At 40.8% G+C, this 20,706-nt stretch overlaps 1 protein-coding gene across 10 annotated transcripts in view; it reads left to right on the plus strand.

Annotated features, from left to right (window-relative positions):
- The window catches only part of gpc5c (glypican 5c), a 105,268-nt gene that overhangs the window by 570 nt on the left and 83,992 nt on the right, over nucleotides 1-20,706 (plus strand). For 2 of the 10 annotated variants that reach the window (XM_037083392.1, XM_037083393.1), the window contains exons 3-4: nucleotides 485-566; nucleotides 13,391-13,552. In XM_037083392.1, the coding sequence (XP_036939287.1) occupies nucleotides 13,444-13,552 (109 nt within the window). In that variant the 5' untranslated portion in view covers nucleotides 485-566; nucleotides 13,391-13,443. Of the gene's footprint in view, nucleotides 1-484; nucleotides 567-3,485; nucleotides 3,931-13,390; nucleotides 13,553-20,706 lie in introns of those variants that run through there. The other 8 variants (XR_005072070.1, XM_037083398.1, XM_037083399.1 and 5 more) reach the window with 5 other exon arrangements.

Below are 20,706 nucleotides of genomic sequence, written 5' to 3' on the forward strand. Positions count from 1 at the left end.
TTCTAGCTGAATTTGGTGACCTCATATTAGAGCAAATTACCCACTTTCCTCCCATTGTTGCCATCTTATATTTTCAAATACAACTGATTTACAAATTGTATTCTGTATTAAAGGTCCAATTTGTAATAAAAGTTGATCTTTAGCCTCACTCCCAATTGTCAAATACAGATGCATTGGGTTACGCATTTATAGGCATTTTCATACAGACAGTACCTTTGAGTTATCACTCCTGCTGACAAAAGTGTTCTGTAAAATGGCTGACTATTTATTATTATTTAGACACTCAAAACCAGCCAGCATCCTATCAGTTCAAGCAATGGTTTCTCACAGTTCACCCCCCAAAGGCAAAGTATACAGGTCCTGCTCAGACAGCCTGGGTCTTGACAATTCATTTGATTTGTTAATTGTCCAATGTGTACTGTTGTGTGTGTGTGTTAAATGTGTATTGTTCATAAAACTAGTTAAAGATACATTATCCATTCAGGGTTAGAAGAAAATCTGAGAGCATGGTGTACAGCAAGTCAACCTCAGGACTTTTAATAACCACTGCTGAGGGTCTCCTTTGGGTAAGTGGAGATTGAGTTCAAAGGTAGAGGAAACAGGAGGAAGGCTTATTAGTCTCACAGAGATTTGTCCCAAATTGTCATAGCCTTCGACTCTGCTAACACTAAACTGAGATGATGAGACACAAAACCAGCAGGGTGGTCAGGTGCAGCTGGACCAGCAGTTGCCTCCATACTTGCAGAGGAGAATATGGGACCAGTGCTGACTTCTCAACACAACGCTTTGGCCCCTCTTACAACTAGATCTTGTTAGGGTTCACATACCCTCCCCACACAGATACTCAGCTGCTATGTTTTACCTCTTCAATTGCAGAATCACTTTGACAAATCAGGATTTCGCCTGTGATCAGGCCAAGATTCAGCCTATGCTTAACTGTAGAGCACCCGCTGCTGGAATGGTTTGACTCAGTACAGGCAGTGTGCAGCTCTGACAAATGTCATAAAATGTCTTAAATTAAATCATGAATATTAGGCCTTCTACTTTAACTTTTTTAACAATATTCCAACAGATTGCAGGGGATTTTTTTTTTCTCGAAAAAGTAGTCATAAATTCAGTTAAAAAATATCTTGAAAAATCTGAAAAGCTTTCAGTGTAAGTGTCTGATACCTGTAGACATCCTGAAGTTGTCACAGACCCTGCTGGATAATGGCCCTCCAGTCTTTACTATGTAAAATCTATGCGGTTGACTATAGATTATAGTCTATATTGTAGGTATGAAGTCACTTGTGAACAGTTGTGGTTATGCATACGCACAGGTGACCTTACGAGAGTGTGTTCCTGGATGAGACAAACCTGCGGTAGCTACCTTTAGGCACAGACCTTTTTTCTCACTACTGCTTGCAGAGACTGAGCTCTTGTGACCTTCACGCCTTGTTTGTTGTTTTTGCAGTACTCCTGACTGATGTGGAGTCACTTTGTGAACATACCCCTCAGTTACTCTTAAAAAACAAGCTCTAAAGTCTGGCTTCTTTCACTATAAAACCCACAGAGTGAAGAGCTAATGTCTGTCTCTTTGTGTGGGATGGGTCTAAATTGAGGCTTTAATGGGTTGTAGACATCAGTTCAGGTTCAAGTTCAAGTTTGTTTATTTGTCATTTTCATATTAAGAGTATACATGAACAAAATGTTGTTACTTCCTGAGCTTTATTCTGTGCTTCTCCTGGATTCAGTATTTTATATAAATAGACAATAATTCTTGTTCTTGATCTTGTTCTTGTTATTTTTCTTCATTGTTCTTCTTCAATATACAATTCAGGCCAGCAGAGAGAGGTCAGGTCAGGATGTGTCATAAGGTTACACATTGTACAAGTGTATTACAAATACAAACGTAACTTAAATATCCATAGCAGTTAGTAGGGTTAGGGTTAGTAGATTTCTCTCCCAAAGCTCAGATGAAAATTGTGCCCTTGGTTTAGGAGGCAAGGACTGGAAACCTCTGCTGATGTAGGCATGCAAACCAGCAACACCAATAAGTGTGTCCCATTACAAATCAGTAAAATAGAAGATTATAGCAATAACATTACTCTTTATTGCAACTTTACAATTAGTGCTATAGCAAAGTTGTAAAAAGATATTACAAAATTCTTTGCAGATTACTGTCAAACAGTGGGCAGCTGACCACTGGCGTAGTACCATGTCTGTGCAGGAGAGGGTAGTATTTAACATCAAATGTGTAGTAGGAACCAGGCAGGAGGATGTTATTTTTGGAAATGTAGTGACACATTTTGAAAATGAATTAATAACTTGAAACTGTTATGAGGATGTGAGAAAACATTGTAAATACTTACAATGCTGGTTTCTAGACTAATTACATTTTCATTTATTTTACATGTGCTTGGTTGACATCAGCCTATCTGTGTGTTCTTTGGTCTTGGAATCACTGAATGTTAATCTGAAGTGAATCTAATATATAGAACACCAAATCTGACAAAAAGGGGCTACAGGCAAAATTTGAATTAATAAGTGACCTCTGATCTTTAAACTCTATATAGATATATTTTAACACTATATAGAAAGGTGTAGAAAAATGTTTAAAACTCAACAACAGAGGTTGCAAAACTGAAGGGATGATACTGGAAAGACAGGAAATCAGTCTGAAAAGATCATGTTATGTAGCTGCTTCTTTATTCAACATTGTCGCCAGTAGATGGCAGCAATGTTAATCAAATTACAATTATTATATACGATACAGGCCCCAGCAGCATTTAGCACAGGAGTGTGAATGCACTGATGCAGGAAGAATTAGTTGTGACTCAACCATCATCATACTCTGAAAACTAACACACATTTCCCTGCTTTGTTTAATCCCATCCCACCACCCATGCATATTTAATCATCTGACACGAAGAGATCAGAGTAAACTGTCCTATCATCCAAGAACTAATTTTCCTAAATCTTTATATAAAAGACAAATAAACTGATTCCAACTTAATACCCTCTGGAGATTTTAATATGTCCCCTTACTTGTAGCAGTGACTAACAACATCTCCTTTAGCTTATAACTGGTGTGATTTTTTTGCTCTTTTAGTGTACAGGCAATGTTTTGTTTTATCTAATAAAATGGATAAGAGGTTTGCCAAAATGAGTGTAAAAGCTAATTATAAGAGTGGTAAGTTTTGTCTAATACGTTTTTGTTTTAGCTTTATCATTCAATAACGCAGTCCTATAATAAAAGCTTAGAGGAAGGTAATATTCAGAGAGACACAAAAGTTGCTCTAAATTATAATTTATTTTATATTTTTACTCATAAATACCATATTTAAGTGTTTTGTTGTATGGATTTAAAGTGCTTTTGTAAGGAGACAGACACTCCAAGTCCCTATAGGTATAATTGAAGTGAGTTTTAGTTGGAGCACTTAGCTGAAGTAAACAGAAAGGGGGGGGGGGGAGTGTGCGCAAGGCTTTGGGAACAGCCGTGCAGGCAGCGGAGCACTGAGCGCGGGACAGACTGGCTTCAGCCCACCACACCGCTCTTCCTCTGTCCAAGAGAAGACCCCAGACCTCTGCTGTGAGGCGCTCACACTCACCCCCCCCAACCAATAATGTGAGAATCAGACGGAAACGCTTGTCAGATGTTCAAACTCACCGTCGCTTCAAGTGCCGTCTATTTTCAACACTGTCACTCAGTTCGCAGTCAGGCTACAGCAGGCGATCCAAGGCGAGGATACCTGGTGTGAGATGCGGCAATGTCCCGAGGAATATGCCCACGCGTAAACTCTTGCGGGTCCTTTTGGATTTTGTCAGCGGTCATATTCACGGCGAGTTCTCTGATCGACGTGGACGCGTACAGCTGTCATGAGGTGAAGACCGCTTTCCAGCTGCGGCAGGTCGGACCGCTGCACCGCGTCCCGGAGACACCTGGCACAGGTGAGCCAGTGGGTTTGGCACCTCTTAGCGAGGAGCACTTTGGCTAACGCGCGAGATTTACGCAGATATGTCACATTTATCTTGCATTACAATTACCTTGTGTATGTGTAACTCTGGTCTTTAATTAATGTCCACTGCTTCTAACTGTCCTTGCTTCTGTCAAAAGCACACGTGGGTATGGACATGCATGTTTTGGTTTCCCAAAAGCAAAAGCCCACTATAGTGACAGCAGCAAGAGATTGAATGGCTGAGAGACTGAGACCATATTGCTCCCTGTCTACACTTTTTTCAGGTTGTCTCTCCCCATATTAGTCACCTAATTTCAGTAGACTTTTAAAGGGTTGTGACCATATGTGTCACATGTTTTGTATGTAGGAGACAGGCTGCTATTAAACAAAAAGGCACAGTGCCGAATCTTAAATGATTTTACGAAAGTGAAATGTGTCATGGCATGTTTTCATATGCACTTTCATTCAATTCTGGGCATCATATTTGTCTTGCCATGTAGATTTCTCCCAAAATCCTTCTATAATATCTAATATGGCATGCTTAAATTACCCAGAATATGTGTCCCATTTGACACCCTTGTTGAATGTCCCAGAGCCTCTTGATTCTCTCCACAATTTGTAGTTTCAAATGCCACCCAGCTGCTTATCACAAGCAGGCTGTTTGGAGAGATTAAACAATTATTTTGCAAATTTCTTTTGGCAGAAAGCCTCGTGGCACATTCACAAGCTGCTGAGGCAGGGCTTTTGAGCTAGAACAAGTCTAGAGTGATGGAGAGGTCTCACATGGTTTAATCACTGGGGATAAACAGGCTTCAATATTGTGTCCACAATAGGGGGAGTTATTGTTTTTATTTTATTTTTTTTGTTTTTCAGATTAATTTGCAGACGTCAGTCACCACCAACTCTTTCAGCCTTAATGAACGTGAGCCACAGTTTACCAGAGTAGATTGTCCTGACTCCCACAACAGGCCTGTAGAGTGTTTTGACACCTCTGTTGACATGATTCCTGAGTTTTTACTGTCCTCTGTCACATTTTTGTCAGCGGGATGCTTGGAAGCAGCTTCAAATGCCTTGATGGTTTTGTGGTATGTGCTCTCCTCCTGCACACTGAGGAAAAGTTATTTTATGAGGATAAACATTGGTTCCAAATCTGTTTTGGAGGCAAAACACAGTTTGAGTGGCTTCAGGCTTTGGTTCAACTATGCTGGTTTTACTTGAAAGTTACTCTGCAAGAATAGAAAGAGACTTAAACACTCATCACTAATTACATTATGTTCCTTCTATGCGGGGTCTTTTCAATTGTCATATACCTAAACACAACAAATTGGGATATTAAGTGGGCATTACCATTACAGCTTACCTTACTTTTAATAGCTGCTGTAAGTAGCTTCCCATAATGTGAGTCTTGGAGGTGTCGAAGATTTAAGTGCATGTTTTAAATTGTAGCTTCTGAAATTCAAGTACATATGCAATGTGCAGTTATCTGTATGACTACAGACAAGAATTCTTGCTGCATTAGTGTCATATGCAGGTTGGTGGCAGCTTAAGTATCACCCAGTCTGAGTCTGCAAGCTGTAACATGGAGAAGAGCAATAGATAGCTGAGTGGGAAGCATACCTAGAGGTGCATCCAAACCACTCGATATGTTTGTTTAGCAGGGTGTCACTACTAGCAACAGACGATGTCAATTTCACTGCAACCAGTAGTTTAGGGTTAGCTCTTAAAGACAACGGAAGAACCTTGGTCTTCTGTGGATGTCAGCAGTTTGGAGCGACGCTTGTGTGACTCGCCTTTACAGTCCACAGTGAATTGGCAGAAGCTACATGAGAGTATCTCTGTCTGCAATAGGAGCTGTTGATTAGCATTTTCCCTGACAGTGAGCAAATAGAAGCATACACACAGTAAGTGTGAAAGGTTTGCAATCATCTTACCCCACCTCTGATTTCACAAGATGTTTTATTTCTGAGACAAATCTAACTATAGTGATACATTTATTTGGCAAAATGGCCTGATGAGATCCAGATACTAACTGTGGGTGCTTATTCTGGACTATTAATTGATATAAATATTTATATTTGTTTACGAGGTGTGGTGAACTGCATTTTTGTGCATTTACATTCCACCACCTCTCTGCTGCTCCTTCCCCTCACAACTAATCAAACATTGCTGGAGCTTCACCATTACATTTTGGGCTTTTACCTTGTTTTGCATTTTATTTGTACTTGCCCTACAGAGGTTGTTTTGGGTCAGACGCAATCTGTTCTTCAAAGTGCCGACCAGTAGAAGGGGGTGTTAGAGTGGGAGATTTGGTGTATATGTGTGTGTGTACACAATTATGCTACTCTGCTTCGGTTCTCAGATCAAATGCCAACAAAAGCAACTCTTGAAATTTGAAGTGGCAAAACTTCAGCCCCTTTTCGCAGTCTGGTGTTTGTTTTAGGACACAGTGCTGCGTTTCATTCATGTGAGGTGAGCGGATTTCTCACCAAGAGCCAGGAGTGTGGCAGCAGGGAGCTTAAGAGCTGGCCCAACTGGATATGATCTTATATGAAACGAATTCTCTCTTACCGTTGAGATATTTTATCTTATTTGTTTTTGTTTCTGTCTTCTAAGACTGTCTTGTCTTCCAAAGACAGCATCAAGTCCAATAAGCAGTGCTAGTGCCTTGTGATTATCAAGAGCACTGTGATCTCATGTTGGCAAAGAGTGCTGAAAGAAGTATATAGAATGGGTTAGGGTTAGGGTCCTTTACATAAGGAAATAGGGGATTACTTGTATCTAGCAATAGCTCCATGTACATATTTTTCACTCCAAGTAGCTCTAAAAGTCTTTCTATCCAATTAGTAGGAATGTTATAAAATGTAATTCTTTACAGGTGAAGCACTCGCAAGTTTTAGCAAAAATACTTAAATGTGTGCTCAATCTCTGAGAATAACTGCTGGAGTATTTTATTAGTACTGTATGTCTTGGTATTGAATTACTTCAGACCAAAATATTTGTTTTGGAGACATTGAATCCCCTGGACCTCACTTCACAAAGAGTGACTTTATCTCTCTGTCAGATTCCGCACCAAGGAAGCTTAGATAATGACTGACATGAAGTTGCTTATCCTGTGATTATTTGGAAGAGTTATGGCCACTTCTGTACGGTGGTACACCGCCAAACACTCCATATTGAGATTACCACGGTGTGCTGATATAGCCTTTTGGAGATAGGTCATTTGGAAAGCAGGCGGCTAGCAATGCTGTCTACAGACATACTGCGTCTGCAGTTGGCTTAATGTTCTCAGATATGATCAACCTATTTTACAGCTCAGTTAAAACCATCTGATCGGACAGGGCTTATCTGATTTTGTGTGACCACACAGAGCCCTTTTTTCAGTGTATTACTCTGCTGCCATTGTTTGATTTACTGACTCATTAAGAGCTATTTTAAGGGCAAAGAGAAAGTGTCTTATATCTTGAATACAAGGCAAGCAGGGTCATGTGTTAATAGCAAGGGAATGGGAACCCAGTGTGTTATCACATGTCGCCACATCCTTAACCAGTTACAGCGTCAAAAGCCTTGGCAAGCTCTCAAAGCTCAACATAGTCTTTGATTGGCTGTGGTTATTTTGATTCCCTTTTTAACTTGGCCGTTCTCACGGAGAGAGGAGCACATGGTGCACACCTACTCCATACACACTTAAAATTATTGAGCATCTGTGTTTTCTCTTCTTGGCCATCTCTCGTAATTACCTAATACAGTGTAATGTGAAAATCACTTAAGAGAGTCAGCAGTTAGTGTTGTGAAACTACAGTCATTCAAATAAATGACAACAGCAGCATCTCTGACACAGTCTTCAAGTAAATAGACACAGCATAGTTTGGCATGATATCTACTTTTGTCGGACAATATATTGTCCTCAAAATTACTTGCGGTAAACAATATTATTGTGATTTTTGATGAAAGTACGTGTTCCCAAATGATAATACTGAAAGCGAAAAAATAGAATATCTTAAAAAAATGAGACATAAAATATTAATATAATGGACTCTTGGGCTCTGCTAACAAACATTGCATGGAAACACAACAGGCAATATCAGGGTCAGCATAAAATGATTGAGAATATGTCCATACATCAGTAAGTTAAAAATATGTGTCAATTAACTAATTACGGTGAATAGCCTACTGGCAGTCACCTCAATGCTCTTTCTCCAGTCCAAACAGTCCAGCCTTACTGGTGTTGCCCCAGTCTGAAGCTGATTACTCTGTCTGAGTCGGTCTCTACACAGCATCTCTTATTGGATTTCAGCCTAAGACTATCTTGTGTTTCAGTGGATTGTGTGCGACCCTAGCCTCCTGCTTGCTACTGTGGTAGAGAGAGATGCAATTTTATGAGGCTGTTAGACTGCCAAGTATATCGTCAACCTCTCCAAAAATATAACCAAAAGATGAACCTTATTACGCTCTTGGAATACAAATAGTACATGGGGGAGAGCTGGTTTTCCTGAGTAAGTGTTCACGTTCAACAGATTATCTTTAATGTTAACATAATCACTCTGTCAGTCTGGCTGAACACCCCTCTGATAAAATACTGCTTCACCAGATCTGCATCCATCTGCCCACCCGCCCTCCACTTCCCTCTTTAAGCACTTACCATCCAACCTCTGCCCTCTTGCAATGTTTCTGACTCTGTGCCAGTCACCGTAGGCAGTTTCAACTTGGGGTCTGAGAAATCTAAACATTCCAGTTGAGTTTTAAGGTTGTCCAAGAACTCAGGTATGTGGCAAAGACCCTTTGAGGTGTGTTTTCGTTCAATGCGGCCTATCCAAAACACAGCAAATAAGTATAGAGTAAATATCCTGTATGTTCAGTAGATCTGGTAACTTCAAAGGGATCTGGCTTCCTGAGGCAGGAGAAGGGTGACTGCATTAATAGGCTACATTTTAACAAAGTTATTCTTGTTCTCCTGAAAATATCCAAACAGCATCAGGAAGCTGCAATCCTCCTGGTCATCAACACATTCCAAGTCAAAACAAATTTTCCATACTGTAATGAAGCGATGTGAGCTGCATATAAATCATTTCATGAGAGTATGAGTTTATGTAAGTGTGTTTGAGCAGGGTTGTAATAACATAACTATCCTCTCAGCAGTATGCTGTTCAGCTTTGCTACTGTAGTACCACATATTGAGAATGGCATGTGAATTAGCAGGGCAATTATACAGTGGTAGAGTGTCTCCGCTCAGGAGTTTAGACTTTTGCAATGAAGGGCACTGAGGTGTTGCTGAAGGGATTGTGACTAACAAGTCAAGACCTCTGAGCCATGGCTTTAATATGGCAAATTACTCCAGAGGTATTTGTCACCTGAGTACGATTAAGTGAATTAGGATTCAGAGTTGACACCCAATCTGAAGAGCAATGTGTGTTAAGATTCAGTCAGGCAGAATGAGTTGAATACACATTGGCCACTAATTACAACAGACCTGTAGAGTTCAGCCTCCCTGGACTACTAGAATCTATTTTAAGTAACATTAAGGAGTTGCTTGAAATCAGAGAACAATATATTGAGAACAACATCCACTATTTATGACAAACTTTGTAAAAAGTCTCCCCAAAATCCTTTACAAAATTATGACCATTGATCACATTGTTGAGAATTTGGTTTTAGGTTTTTCATCATTGACTTTTCTGCATCAAAACCAGAGAGAATCACAGTGCATCTAAAATAATTTTTTTCCCCTCACCCCTTTGTATGTGTAGGCTCAGATTGTGGGAACTCTTCAAAGCTCGGTAAGCTGTCAAATGTAATCTGTCAAAAAAAAATTGCAGATGTAGTCATAGTAATGACACTCCTTAATCATCACTGGCACAGCTGCCCTCAGGATGGTGTAATGGATGAGATGGTGTCTGTGAAATACACCAGTATCTAGAAAGCCCAACAGCTAATTAGTAAATCTGTAGTCATAAACTTCAACATAGGGACATACTACACAAAAAGGTGATTGAAAACTACAAATTTTGTCAGCAATACAAAACAAAATTCAAAGAATGGTGAAGAAAAAAAGAGAGCAGTACAGCAAGTTGTCGAGTAGGGACCACATTTAGCTTTAACAGGGCTTGATCCTCAACCATTGTGGCATGGTCAGAATTTATTGGTAGAATTAAGACATTTACAGGCCCTTCAGCAATAGTTGTGGGGTTTGTTTTATGTATTTTAATTTATTCAGCTTCATGGTTCCATGGCAGAGATTGGAGAAACACAGTACAGTAGTAACTGTTTCCCAGGCGCTTCACCAGTAGTTTTATAGCTGAGTGACAAAGTAAAGAAATGAAAGTGGACGTAAACAAAAATGACAAATCTTGGCTCATTTCTCAGCAAGATAACAAGCCCAAAAGTACAGCCAAACCTATGCAGGAATGCCTTAAACTCAATGATATTGATATCTTGTTGCAGTCACGTCAGAGGCCGTTCCAATCCATCCAATTGAACACTTGAAGCAAAACTCGATAATTGTTGGTGAGTCACGCTCCCCAAGCAATTTGACAGCGCTTGACTAGTTTTGCAAAGAATAATGGGGGAAGATTGCACTGTCCAGATGTTCAAAACTGTTACTGTTGCCAAAGATAACAGCTAAATTCTCTCTTAAAGAAGATGAGTATATATGCAAATACTTGGAATCTGTAGATATTTTTTTTTTTACATTGACCGTAAATACCCTTTAAAAAGCTAATCACACCCAACTCTTTAATTTCCTCTAACAAAATGTGAAAAAGTTCAAGGAGAGGTCAATGCCTGTTGAAGGTTTATATAGTGTGTGTTTTGTGTACTAAGAATTTTAATGGAGTATGGTTAAAAAATACATTACGTTACGTTACGTTACGTTACTCAAAAAAGAAGGCAGACAGATATTAATAGATGTGTCCCACATTGTAAACTTCAGTGACTCTCAGAGTCCTCGGAAGACTGCTTCCCCGAGTCCTCAATGCATATTTTAGTTTACCCTTCAGGCAACAGCCACTAAAATGCTTTTTGTTTATATACTGTTAGTAAAATGTTCTCAAAGATACAAAAGAACACACTCAGCAGTTTGTTTGCTGTTGGACGTACTAGCAGTGAGATGGATTCTAATGATTCTAGAAAGTGGCATGGTATATTCGTGACACAGTCAGCCTGTCCTGACTGCTGTGGTGGCTTTAACAGCCAAAGTCTTTCTGGGTATCACTTACTCCATGCAGCTACTCGCAAGGGACGGAGAGGCCAAGCTGGATTCCACTGTGAGTCCCTGGATATTAGTTTCATATCACAGATAACACACAAACACAAAGGAGAGAAAGAGCCAGCCAAGTGAGGAGAACAGGGTCAGGGCCGGAAGGGGAAAGAGGACGGACACCAAATTTGGTAAAATGATAACCTTAAAACAGAATCACAATCAATCATGCTTTAAATTAGCAATTGATATAAAATATAAAGTATATTGTTGATCACCACTCTGCTTGTTGCTAGGTTGAATTTGTTGTAATAGGTGGTGTAATTCATCAAACTGCTTATTTAAAAATACAAATGTAACATTAAAATGTCTAGACTTGTTTTGTGTATACCTACATTGTCCCATATATTTCCAACAAAGTTCAAAACCAGTAAAATCCATGTTAATGCTGCATTTTTTTGATTGCCTGTCACTATAACTTCAAGGAATATGTAATTTGTTTTTATAGTTATGAGTAAGGGACCCCTGGCTCAGAAATTACATATGTTGCCTTTAAAATGAATCACATGAATTGTTGGATAGGTGCATAGTTGCTCATTAAAGAAATAGCGGACAATTGTTGTCAGGGTTGCTTCTTTTTCTTGGTGAGGTTTGACACCAAAATACTCTCAAATTCACCAAAGGGAGACATAGACTGGATGAAGGATGAAGAACACTGTTCACACTGTGACCTATACCTCGTAGATACATTTAAAACTGACATTTCATTTATTGATGAGAGTTTGTGTTGATGTTTGTGTAGACCTGTAAATACCCATGCATGTTCACATAGATTGTTTTTCTTGTTATTATTGCACTCTTGTGAAAAAACAAAAACAAAAACAAAAACAAAAAACACCGTTAAGCCTAGTGGGAGGTCCAGGAATGTAATAGATGTAAGCCCAAAACAAAAGTCGCATTGAATTTTGTCAAAATTGGTAATAAAAACTTTATACGCTGATGAACAGCAACAGTGTTATTCGGCAAAACACACTGTGTCAACAGAGAAACAGTATCTACAGGGAGACAGTGCTAACATAAAAAAAGAGGACTGCTACAGAGATGGAGATAATGAGCTGGAAGAGGCAGGACAGCCAGTTATGACTTCACTTGTCTGGCTCTGGGATGGGAACAAATGGAGCCTCGCTGGGTAATTAAGAGACACCCAGGCCTCACTAGGATATGCCAGGCAAATGGGAGAGAGGCAGCAGAAAGGGAAAGAGGGATTGAGAATGCAACCCTATTGTGTTTCATGGAGGGATTTGGACAGTGAGGCACTGGTCTTGCGGTCTGTCCTAAGGCCATGCTTTAGGCTCTGGTTACAACACCTGCCTCTAGCCACCCCCTTCCAACCCTCCCCCCTGTAAAATGAGTTATCATATCAGACTTCTGCATTATGGAAATGTCCCTTTGCAAGCAAACGTGTGGGAAAGGACAATTTTAATAGCCCCGTGCTAATTGTGACCAGTCGCAGTGATGTCATGACAGTGTCTATATGTGTCGCAATAGTGAGAAGCAGGTGACACTGGCAGGGCAGGGTGGACTCTGTTTCAGCTGATGTAATTGTGCCTGATTGAGCTGTTCTTTGGATCAAAGTATTTGCAGTTAGGTCATTGCCTTCATGTGGTTTTCATGAACTGCAGTATTATGGCTAATGACTGCCTAGATTTAGAGGCGATTTCACAAATTACTGAGTGTGTGTGTGTGTTAGAGTGACAGCAAATTTTGCATGTTCACATTGCAAAATACTATCTCATGTATGCATTTTGTGTTTTATGGGGCATACAGTACACATGCATATATAAATGTATGTCTTGACGATGTGTGTGCAATTGTATGACTCAAAGATATTTATATATTTGGCAGAGACGGTATTTATAGCAGGAAACGTAGATGAATTCTTGGTCTACTTTCTCACCCTCCCATGGTGCCTCCTCTGTCTCCCAGTGGAGTTATGGGCTGTCTATCTATGTGCATACTCAGGACACTATACATATACCCACGCATGTTTGCACAGCACAATGTAATCATATACATTTATATCTCACAGGAGAAAAGACATTTTGTATTCCTTGTATTTCATCCAAACTTAGTTACCTCCATTATTTTGCATTTCCATTACTGATGTATGTGTTACCACAGACTTAGCTATTTAAAAAAATATATAAATGTTTATCTAAAGAAGATGATAAACATGTTTATTTCTACTTGACTCTCCTAGATGTGGATCTGTTGGTTTGTAAGCACCAGGGTCCATCCTGCTGCACCCGGAAGATGGAGGAGAGCTACACATTCGCTGTAAGAAGAGAAACCCTCCACAACATTCACTCCTACAGCTATGAGCTTGAACACCTCCTCTCCGGCCACTCGGATGCCTTCCAGGGTAAGTGTTTGGACAGAGCTTGGGTTGGATTGGATTGGTCTGATACACTGTGTTGTTGATGGATGGGAAAGAGTTGCTATACTAGTACCTACCTCTGGGACCATATACCTCAGAATATAAACAAACTTGACCCTGCGTTATGCTGACCTGGAGCTGAACTAGGCCACCTATTTGAATCCAAATTCAGCAATCAGAACAAAAAAAGTTTGTATTTGTTGTCTTGCTTGCAGAGAATATTTATTTGTCCAGTATTTGGTGAAAAAAAGTTTTCACTTAGTACTCCGGGGTCATGGTAGCTGGCGTGCAGGCAAGTGAGCAACTCAAGAAAATGGGCATGGCTTCACTTTCCCCCCCTCCTCCCTTCTTCTGTGGCTTTGGCAGCAACAGATCTGCGGAAAAGGATCGGTTGGGGTAAATGCGAAAAAAAAAAGGGTTACAGAGGCCTTTTCTCAGACTTTAGTGTTTGTTGGAAGATGGTCTGCTTTGTCATTATCTGATCTGGCTCTCAGGACAGCTAAACAGTTACTGGAACTCTTGAAGAAATTACAGTAGTTTGGGAGAGTCAGACAATCAGTGCCCAGTAATCATTTTTGTTTTTTTGCTTGGTGTTTTTTTCCTTCTTTTTTTGTATTTTGTTGTTGTGATGTCTGTTTGGTAGCCCAGTCAGTTCAGATGTCTGAGTTCCGGATAAACAAGACTCTGCTGTAGATACAAAGCCTGTTTCAGAGAGGTCTTGCCTGCCAAAGGGTTTTGTACTACGCCCAACTGAATCAGGCAGTGCACCAGTTGCCCAAGCTTGTCCTTCCTCTTCCTCTAGTAATTGCAGTGTCATTTAAATTTAGTTTCCGAAAGGGATCAATTTTTTCCTCCTCCTCAAAACCTCCAACACATTGCCAAAGAGTGGGAGACGTGCTTTGGATGTTTTAAGTGTTGCAGGAATTTTGGTACCATGCAATTAGTTTTATAAGACAATGAAGTGCTTAGACATCATGGTGGCCAAGTCCTGTTTTATGGGGGATGTACTGGTCTTGCTGTCCAATATGGAAAACTCATATCTGAATACAAATAGAGAAATAGAGAATGAAACTTGTAACTAACTAAACACTCATGGAGAATTTCTCATTTTCATACATGCACTTGGAAATGATTACTGTCGTGTTTAACTTATAAATGTCATCTGGACAGTTTTTTATTACAGTCACATAGTGCTCAGCATACTAAAACCATTGGTTTCCATTGGTTTCTAATGATGAGCAAGAAGTGACTGGTTTTAAAAAGAAGTCTGATTTTATGTAAGCTTATGAGAAAATTACCCCATCTTATACTTGATTTATTACAGTTTTCTAATAAGTTAGAGAAGATGTTAAGTCCTCCAGTTCAGGGTAATTCTAAGTGCAACTTGACTTGTTTCAGATTATTGAAGACATTTAGTTTATGGTCTCATTCTCTAGTTTCAAGAGTTCTTTAATACATCATGATGTTAATTTTGTAAGTTATGGTTGCATTAAAGGTAAATGTTGGTAAAGTAGGGTGTGCTTACATATGATTGACCAGTTTCTACCACAGTGTTTTCTTGGTCATTTCTAATGAGGGTATCCTCCCCAGCTCCACCCTCTCCTCAAACAGTAATCTTTTCACCAAAAGGTGATGTCATTCTGGGTTTCCTCTTTACTAAAACACCACCAATATATGAAATATCTCATTAGCATGTTGGTGGATGCAAAGTGCTGGAGATAACCTCTTCTTACAGCTGTTTAACAAGCAGACCGGTGAATAGATATTACTTTGTTCAAAAAGTGGTCCTGGTATCTGTCCTTTTCATCATCATCATCATGACCTTTTTCGTTCTTACCTAATGTCTGAGCCTGTCTGGAGAAAGAAGATCAGGTGTTCCACATGTCCAGAAAAGGCCAAGATGGAAAATAACAATGGAATAACAATAGAAACTGGAGTATGGTAGTGCTGAAAATGATGATGTCACTAGTCCTCAATTTGCAAGGCCTTCTAAGGACAGTCTCTGTGCTGTCTGAGTGCCTCGAGTGGAATGTGAAGTAGCAAGTGGCTCATATACCACATGAAGTAATTAGAATATGATTTTGGCTGATACTGTGGTTGCTGGTATTCACACGCTGGATGGTGGAAAATTGTGGGGAGCTTTCCTTTTTGTTTGTTCTGTATCTATGCAGTTCACCACAGAGCGAGTTGTCTACAAGCTGCAAAACTCTGCCCCTTTCACTGTTAATCTGATGTGTTTATTTGATAATTCTTTCATGATGTGGCCACTATTTTCTGTGCAGCTTTGCATCTGTCTGTCATTTAAGTTGTACTGTAAATCTTGTCATGGCAAGTCCTTTGTGTGTGTGTGTGTGTTTTCTTTATACACTCTCGCTGTTTTAACTCAAACTCACTCCTGCTGATTGCTAAAGTTTAGCCAAAAGGACATTAAAAGGAAGATGGTGTGTGTAAGGAGTGTGTTTGTATGTGCGTGTGTGTCTTTCTGTTTTCATTGGCCTGCCGTTGTTTTCACAGCCCTAAAAGCCCTACTGTGCTTTGTCATGTGTGGGAGTTGTCCTGTCATGAGTATGACCCCATAAACACAGACCACATTTATGAATGCCTCAAAGTTTTTTCCTTGAAGGTTTCTGATACTGTATTAATATAAATGAATGGGTCCAGTTATATGCTGCAATAACAAAGCTCTCTGGTGAAACGGAACTGATAACCTTTTGGGATTTTCAGGGATTTGACTTCCACTGTGTAGCCTGTAGCTACCACACCCTAAGTCATAACTACATAGTAGATATTTCAACTACCTCCTCCTCTCATGATGCATCTTCTCCTCCATCTTCCCTTCTGCTATTCAATTTTCCCAAACCCTACATGCAGATGACCCCCAGATCTTCTGCCCCTCCAGCATACAAACAGACAGACTCTCCTAATCCATGCCATAGCTGATAGGTAGTGAGTGTTGGATCCTGATGGTAGGTAGGTTCAACCACAGAGCCCAGTCTAATCTGGACCAGTTTAGAGCTGCCATCAAGGGCTTTGGCCTGTCAGCCTGTTCTAGCCAATCAGATCTGGATCAATCTTACTGGCTGGACCCCTCTCCGTTGCCTCCTGATTGGCTGAGGGTAAGTTGAACAGATGGATTGGCTACCAGAATATGTTTGTATGTCTGTTTGCCCACACGACTAGTTAATCCCTAGAATCATTGTGTCAGAGCCTTACTTTAAGTTGGTTCCAGCAGGCCCTGATGTAAGTTAGCAATTAAATTAAAGCAATTTCTTGTTGCAGACTGTTGTGCATGCAATCTAGTTTGCCTGCCTGTATGTGTATAACAGGTGCAAATGACGAGCAAGTGTCTGAGTATACTGTATACTCACACTGCTGGGGAGCAGATGTCAAGAAAATGCTGACTGTTTTGATCAGTAGTGTCACTGATATGAGGGGCGACGTGGCCCACAGTTAAAGGCCATGACATCTGTGTTTGTGTGTGTGTGTGTGTGTAATGTTAATGTTTGAACATTTTGTTCATATGCGTCTTAATCATTGTCAGTGTGTGTGTGTGTGTGGGAGTGTGTGTGTGTGTGTGCACGCATACATGTGTACCAAAGACATGTGAGCATGTACAATATTTACCACCCATGCAAGTCAGCTTTACCATCTCAGGGCTCAAATTCTTCTCACAGGACCTGACAAATACTTTTCAGAGAAATATATTCTGCTGGCCTAGATAGCTTTCTATCATCAATGAAAGTGCGTCGCTTTTAAAACTTTAGGTGCCCTTCAAGGAAGGGACAAGGAGTTCATTTGAGAAAGCGAGAGAGCGAGACGGCAAAGAGAAAGAGGCCATGGCAAGGACGGTGCCTTTCCTCATTGAGGCGACATAATTAGCTGATCCTTGTCTCATCATCCAGGAACTCTCCAGACCCCGCTGTCCTGGGAGATAGCATACGCGTGAGTGTTTGCAAGAGAGTCAAAGGGATACTGAAGGGCCTCTGAAGTTATATGCAGAATGCATAAAAACAGTTTCCCATAGATCAGTCACCACTAGTGACTTTAACACATGTATCTACCTTAAGGAACATTTCATTTCTTGAGCTTTTTCACATATTTCACGGCAATGCCTGAAAAGATCGGGAAAAGAACCAGTCCAGTAGATGGCAGTAATGCAATCCTTATGCATGCCAACTGCCAATTATCTCATCAAAAGTCATGTAATTGTACACAACAGAAGATGTGATGATTTAAAGTTGCTGATACATGTACATCACCAGCAGAGTCTGTGATTAGTTTGCTCGCTCCTTGTGAAATTGTTTTTTAAGATGACATAACCCATAACCTATGTGCTTGTTGTTGACATATCAATGCTTTCATTCATGAAATTATTATACCAGCATTTTCCCTGAAATGTTATTTGGTCTTGTGGTAGGCAAATGGAGGTGCAGATATCCCTGAATCAGAAATACTTAATTGATCCCCCATGTGAATGCATTATTTATTCGTGTAATATCAGCCCCTGCTCCCATTCACACAGGACCCAATGCAGGAAATGTTCCTGAACTTCTCAGGGATAGACTGCATGCGTGAAAGGGGCTTAGGTGGACTCAGAGAAGTGAGAAACACTGTCTGCATGGTTTGTTCGTGTGTCTCCCCCAGTGACTGTGTGTCTCGCCAGGCTTTCACAGGTGGCTGATTTCACCCTACTGTAATTATCTCTTTGCCCCTTTAGGAGTTTGATTGCCTACTTGGAGACACTAGACAGTATTTGCTCTTTGCACCCCCACCCCCAATGTTTCACATTTCCCCTTCACATCCAGACAGACAGACAGACAAGGATATCAAGCTTAAAGCCTTATTGTCTCCAAGCTACCCCAGATGAAACCACTATTAAAATTCCTTGTGCTTGTCACGTTGACTGTGAGGATCATCCTGGGTGGCTTGCACAACACAGCCTATGTAAAGGAAATGTTAATTTTTATTAAATAGTGATGATTTATATGTTATAAATGAGGGCATGTGTGACTACATGTCTAGAAGTGTGTGTGCAAGTGATAGGAATGATGAATCACTTGGCTGTTGTGTCCTATCTCCATTCTTTCATCAGGCACTACTCCTCCTATCTATATTACGATCTCTCTGCATTTGTCTGGAAGTTCTCTCAGACATTTTGCCTGTGATCATTTTAGCCTGTACTCTCTCACATCATAATCTTTTTCCTCTCACTTCATGTCTGTGTGTATTCATTCGTGTCTGCAGATGTTTTGACCGACAGGGTTATTGCTCTAGAGGCTGATGCTTGGACACAGGATGACATTGCAGTGCACCATGAGCTCATGCTCAAATTAGGGAGGATATCCGGAATCCATCCCTACATGTCTCATTTAATCATACAGGGTGGAGGGGAGACGTGTTTATGGACCTAATAATGGAGTGAATACATTGCGTATTCATTGCGAGTCTGTGTGTATGTGCGTGTGTTGTAAGTATGTTTGTGTTTTAGCTACGCCTTCCTAGTCTCCTGTGTAGACATGACACATAAGGGCAGGATGCGTTTCCCCTGGAGTAAGCAGAACTCGCGCTCGCTTGGGAAAAGAGGGAAAGAACAAAGGGAGGGAGGGAGGAGTGAGGGGAAAAGCTCAAAGCCTCTCACAGTCATAAAGTCACACTCAAAGCTTCCCTAATTACCTCCGCTTTTCATCTGCCCCTCTCACCTCGGCATGAATGTGCGAGAGCTCAGAGGAGTAGGGAGTTGGGCCTAGAAAGTGAGCGGAGAAAAATGAGAAAGGAGGGAGGGCAGACGGTCAAAGCAAAGTTTCAGTGAAAGTGTGCACAGGTGTGTTTGAACGTGGGTTCTATCAGGGGTGTGTGTATATTGTGGTCTGCCTTAAGGATCGTTGAATCAACAGGTTTTGCTCTGTAGATTTACCGTGTACTGACGACTCCCTCTCTTCCTGGGTGTCTCTCTCCATCTGTGGTCCACGCTCTGTCAGCAAGAGCATGCTGTGTCTAGGTGGGCACCACGCCAACTGCTTGCTTGCTGCCATGTGCACTGCAGGGAATCCATTTCTCAAAGATAACCCTGCTGCCAAGAGTGCGCTCCACAGAATCAAACCGTAAACATAAAATTCTCCTTCTTCACCCCAAAAGTTTCCTTTCATTTTACTTCATCACTGTTATTCTGCTCCCCAAGTGCCCTGGTCTTCCTTACCAACCATCCGTGCTCCCCAATATTACATCCAATGCCTAAACAAATATGAGGTCTGTGTAGATTAGCCTGCTGCCAGTCTCCTCAGCCATAATTTGACATACTAGCATGAAATGAATCTGAGATAAATACCCCTTTATTTCTCGCCAACACAATCCTTTTCTCTCATGGAATGCTTTTCTGATAATACTTTACTTTTTTTGACACTGCCTTCCAGCTCGCCTGGACAAACACTCGTGTTGTAGACTAAGCTTCATCAGTCTCACTTCTATCATATGAGCACAATAAGCTTGATGTCCAGGAAGTTCTCCTGGTAATCAGACAAGTCGCATCTCCCGGGGCTTGTTCTCCGTCCAAGAGAATTTGGCTTTTCTGGAACACAATCTGTCTGTCTGGCTGATGGGATTTGTACTCAACTGCTGCTGATTGGTCCAGCCTGGCCTTTTCCTGTGGCCTGTCTGTCTCCACTGCACCCGTACTTCCCAGAGTGATCCCACAAGCCATAAAATGTGTGTGCGTGTGTGTGCATAATCTTGAGATATAGATCTGCATGTGCACACATGTCCATGAATGAACAGCTGACAGTAGAGTATTTTTTTCACAAAATGTCTGATAACTAGCAAAATGAACAGACTTAAGAAGACTTAGAAAATGTTCACCCATATATCAAAAGGTAGAGTGGATGGTGGACAAAATAAGGTCATCCTGGGAGAAGACATGGCGTGAGGGAACAAGGAACATCACAAATTGGCCAGACATGCATGTCAGAAAGGGAGAGCCGCTTCCATCTGATGCCTGTGGGAGATCAGGGTGTGTGCTTAATATGTGATTTTTATGCATAAGTGGCCGAGCATCATGCTGTACATGTCTCTGTGTTGTGACTCACACTGTTGCTTCTGCCCAAATTATGATGGAGTTGGCTGTCCCCCTCCCATCTCTCACCACC

Source organism: Acanthopagrus latus, chromosome 21, assembly GCF_904848185.1.
Source record: "Acanthopagrus latus isolate v.2019 chromosome 21, fAcaLat1.1, whole genome shotgun sequence".
In the NCBI taxonomy this organism is placed as follows: Eukaryota; Metazoa; Chordata; class Actinopteri; order Spariformes; family Sparidae; genus Acanthopagrus; species Acanthopagrus latus.